The sequence below is a fragment of the Quercus robur genome, chromosome 5 (genome assembly GCF_932294415.1).
Source record: "Quercus robur chromosome 5, dhQueRobu3.1, whole genome shotgun sequence".
In the NCBI taxonomy this organism is placed as follows: domain Eukaryota; kingdom Viridiplantae; phylum Streptophyta; class Magnoliopsida; order Fagales; family Fagaceae; genus Quercus; species Quercus robur.
In genome coordinates, this window is record NC_065538.1 from 24864104 (window position 1) to 24868796 (window position 4693).

Sequence of the window (4693 nt, forward strand, 5' to 3'; positions counted from 1 at the left end):
ATCAAAAGTTAATAGTTTAGTTTCTATTCTATCAAGACAATATTGTATGTACTTTCTTCAGGCTTTCATGATATCAAATATTTTCATCAAAACAAATAGAGCAATCATGATGAGAGTATCCATAATGAACCATTACTAGATCTAGACATCCATGTCTAAATAGTTTAGGCATTCTAAAGTTGTTGTGTGTTGCAATAGTGAGATTATCTACTGGATAGTATTTATGGATGAGGATCTCATACTAGATTTGTAACTTCTTTTCATATAGTGAATTGTCTTGTCTAGAGTGGTCACTCTCGTAGTGGTTTTCCTTCGGGAGACATTCTCCATCAGTTTCCCATTTTGTTAACATATCGTGTGTTTCATGCTTTTATTGCTTCGATTATCTTGCTTTGTGATTTGTGATTTGTTGATTCATGGTTACTAATATTGATACCGTTGATCACATAATTGGTATAATTATAATTGGTGGATAACTCCACTAACTAATCAAGTTGGGGCCAAAACAAGATTGTTTTTATTAGTAATTCAATACAAAGAGGGACAAGTTCTTGTTGGCGCACAAGGCATACATGCATTCATGGTTATTCTACAGGTGACTAAACCATGATGTTCACTTATCTAATATAGTAAGAAATTTACCAAAAACTCACAGCATAAAGCCAAAGGCACAAAGCAATTGAAAACATTCACGGCATTGCTAATACAACACACCTATAAACCAAGCCGTAAGTTTATTATGCAGGACATTACACAAGGTTTCTTTGGATAAAAGATAGTTTCAAACACCACAATAGGCTTTGATTGGACACTTCGATTTATTGCCATCTTCTTTGAAGAAACGTAGTAATCCAATATGATCAAACGGCTTATATTTCAAGGGGTGTTCGTCATCAACAAGCTCTTCAGGTACTTGTAGAAACCCGCTGCTGAACGAAAATAGTCCGAGGGAATACCTGTCTTCATTCCCACTCATGATTACTCGATGACTAGGAGATTGAATTCTATCATTGCTCCATGCCTAAGCCAAGCAAACCAGTAATCTCTTAGAAATGCATAACAATCAGCTGTTACTTATAAATATAACAACACACGCACAGAGCTTACCGATAGGGCAGGACAACACACGTTGGTTCAGATACCAAAAGAAACATATAAATAGTGTAATAAGATGAAGAGTTATTTTTATCTTATGCTGTACTCACCCCCCACAAAATTTAAAGAATAAAGAACAAGAAGATGGTATTTGAGGTGTTCTTGGTTGATTATTATGCACTCAAAAGAAAATGTTAAAACCATTACCAATGTTATTACAAATTGACGTCACAAAAGGATATTATTGGTACTACATCAATAATATAAATGTACAATATTGTACATATTTGCATAAAATATATAATATTGTAAATACTTGAATAAAGTATACAATGTTATATACATTTTTTATTTTTTATTTTTGAAGTAAGAGATAGAAATATTGTATTAAGAGAAAAAGAAAATGTATAAAAAAGTGGGAGTCATTTGTCTAAACAAAGAGCTAAAACTTACATATTTATTTAGTCTATAATATAAAACTTACATGAATATTTCAAGATAAATCAATAATTTTCTGTAATAGAATTTGTAGTAGTTTTTTACTGTCACTTTTTACTAAATCCTATTGTCTCGGTGGTTAATTTCCACTAAATCAACACTCACACACACAACCACAACAAATAAATAAATAAAACAAAATAATATTCAAATTAAATGCTGTGTGTCTTACCATTAGTGCATCACCAGCCATTACTACGAAGGATGAAGGTGATGAATACTCCACAGTAATCCACTCACCGTCCTTTGTTTCCACCTCCAACCCGTTGATTTGATTTTGGTGAAGTACGGTTGTGAAGCTCTTGTCAGTATGAGCAACAAAACCAAGAGCAGGCTCATTCTCCTCTGGTGCTCTATTCTTCAAGACTCGAAGGAGGTAAGTGATCGATTCTTTATAAGATTCATAGTATTTCTCTACACCAAAGCTTTCATGTATCATTCTGGCCACCATTTGGTCCAGTTCTGCTGCTAGCTTTGCATACCAATGCATACGTGCACTAACCAAGATAGCATAGCAAGAAAAAAGAACATAGTAAATATCACATTTTTGCGATCAGTGATACATCAATTTCTAAGATTTATTTAGTAAAAGAAGCATAAGATAAGGATTATAAAGCTTAATTAGATGATCTAGAACGTACCAGAAACGATCATTTCCTTTAGGCCACAACATATTTGTGAAAGTTTGAGTTCCCTCTAGAGTTGTAGCATTATCAATGCCCATGCTTTCATGGAGAGGAATTTTGGGAATTTGTCCCACATAACCATTCAAGGGCTTTTGATCATATTTGTTTTTCATTTTGGTTTCTGTAGGGAGATCAAACAACTCTTCTAAGGCACCAAAGACTTCATTGCGAAGCTCTAAGGGAGCTTTGTCGTAAACAACGACAAAGCAGCCATAGTCTTCAAGTGCTTGCATAACTTCCTTGCTTGTTGACAGCCAAGTGCTTGTACCAGGCTTTAAATTGTCACACGAGAAATCTAGAACTGGAAGCTTTTGCTGCAGTTCGGAACCCATGATCCTAGCTTAGTTTCTTAATTTCAGGTACTAAGTTCAAAGGCTCCCTTGGGACAATGGTGATTAATACAATATTCCTCCTCTTGTTTTATACAGAGCAATTCACCAGGGTACAATTCTGTCAAGATCATAAGCCAGAAAAAATTAATAATAATAATTGTGTTGGCATGTTATATTAAGATATAAAGCGTGATGTGGGCATGGATGTTTTTAAGTTCAGATATTCATTTTTGTCAGCTTTGTTTGCCTTGCAGATTACCTGTAAAAACATATGATACAACTCACACTTAACAATAATGTGTTAATGGTATATATTATCGATAACAGTATTTCGATATACCTTTTTTTTTTCACAAAATTTTTTATGTACACTTTTTACTTATAATGTCCACATTTTAACATAAGGTCTACAAATATTTTAAGCATATCCACATTTAATACATGATTTCATGCAATCTTTCAAGGGTGACTTCTTCTAGATAAACCTCCTGCTTCTGCTTGTCTCTGTACCCCTACCACTTTTACTGCTGAGAATTGTAAAATTATATAATAACTAGCTTATAGAATACATGTAGGAATTACCCCACATTCCAACCAATTATAACTATCAAATTATCAACCTAAAAAAAACTATTTTCACATGATCATGGTAATAAATATGTAGTAATCAATGTTTTAATGCGTAATTATAATATATTGTATCAATACCATGAATACATACTTCTATTTTAGTTCATCTACCTCAGTATTGAAATAATACAATCTAATAATGCTTTAATTTGGCCAAAGAAGACGTCAATACAATTTTAAAATCATATCTACAAGCTGAAGAAGTTTAATTTCTTTTATTTTTCTCTTGCTTTTTTGATAATTCGATAGTTATAAAATAGGGATTTGAACTCTTAACTTCTTTATTAGATATATGAATTCATGTGCATTTGTCAACCGATTAAGATCTATTTTTTTTTATAAAAAAAAAAATTATCTGTTGTTTGTGGACCCCACATTACTTTTTTTTTCTTTCTTTTGGTTTTAATTCAAATAATATAACTTTCGGTGTTTTTTTTTAGAAATAATCTATCTTTTAGATTTTTTTTTTTTTTTTTTACATTAATTATGCAAATAATCTACCAATCGAAAATAAGCAATTACCAAACAAACTAAAATAACTATACTAAAAAGCTTTTAGCAAGGACTTTTAATTTGAAATTTAAATTTAATATAACAATATCATGAATTATCATTTCATAATTTTCATTACAAGGGTTACATTCAAGCAAGTTGTTTTGCAAGTTTGTGCAAAGTCTATTCGTATTTTCGTCGTCGTTCAGAGTGTCCTGGTCCCCGTTTAGAAAGTGAAGTTGATTTTTCATAATAGGATAGTATCATAGTATATAGTATATTAAGTGACTAAAAGATACATATCAAAGTTGGAATAATCTTCATTGTTGTACGAATATCAAATAAAATTACAAATAATTAAGATATTTACCATTTTAAATTGTCTTTCTCCCGAATTCGATCCCCATCCTCGGTATCTCTATTGAGTCTATTCACCCAAAAAATATATATATTATTTGTTTATTTTTCATAGGATATGTTAGTGTAATTGTGTCATTACTAAAGTAAATTGTGGAAATGTAATTAATAAATGTATTTTCGCATGTTATCCATGATATCACGTTGTACGAAGGAGAAATAAAAAATGGAAAAGAAAAATGATTATGATTATGTATGTTCTATATAGACTCGAATCAACAAAGCTTTCATTTGCTTTCATTTTCTATTAACTATAAATTAATCCTAATAAGAAACACTTGATTCTCAAAAAATAAGAAACACTTCTTTTCACTGTCTTTCCTTTCATGAGGCCAAATCCTAATAAAATACATAGTAATTAATACAAACGCACTATATTTATTACAAAATAAAGTAAAGGCTCATGAATAATGTTGTACGATCAAGAAAAAAATATTCATTTATATTATCTGCTCATTGATAATATAAAAAGATGAATCCAGAATAACTTTTACAAGTTGGAGATATGACATAAATTTTAAATTTCCTATATAGATGTCATGA

General features: G+C 30.8%; 1 protein-coding gene across 1 annotated transcript; it reads right to left on the reverse strand.

The window, feature by feature from the left end:
* Window positions 1-494: 494 nt before the first annotated feature.
* Window positions 495-2682, reverse strand: LOC126725590 (probable 2-oxoglutarate-dependent dioxygenase AOP1). Its single transcript, XM_050430394.1, has 3 exons — window positions 2235-2682; window positions 1766-2090; window positions 495-1021 (listed from the first exon to the last, which is right to left on the reverse strand). Exons 1-3 carry the CDS (start codon window positions 2609-2611, stop codon window positions 782-784), a joined length of 942 nt encoding a protein of 313 aa, XP_050286351.1. The 5' UTR covers window positions 2612-2682; the 3' UTR covers window positions 495-781.
* Between the last annotated feature and the right edge of the window lie 2011 nt (window positions 2683-4693).

Excerpts from the sequence above, each read along its gene's own strand:
- LOC126725590 (XM_050430394.1), bottom strand. The coding sequence starts at position 2,611 with ATGGGTTCCGAACTGCAGCAAAAGCTTCCAGTTCTAGATTTCTCGTGT. Across the intron at positions 2,091-2,234 it reads AAAGGAAATGATCGTTTCTG|TGCACGTATGCATTGGTATG; the intron begins GTACGTTCTAGA and ends TATCTTGGTTAG. Across the intron at positions 1,022-1,765 it reads TGGCTGGTGATGCACTAATG|GCATGGAGCAATGATAGAAT; the intron begins GTAAGACACACA and ends TGCTTGGCTTAG.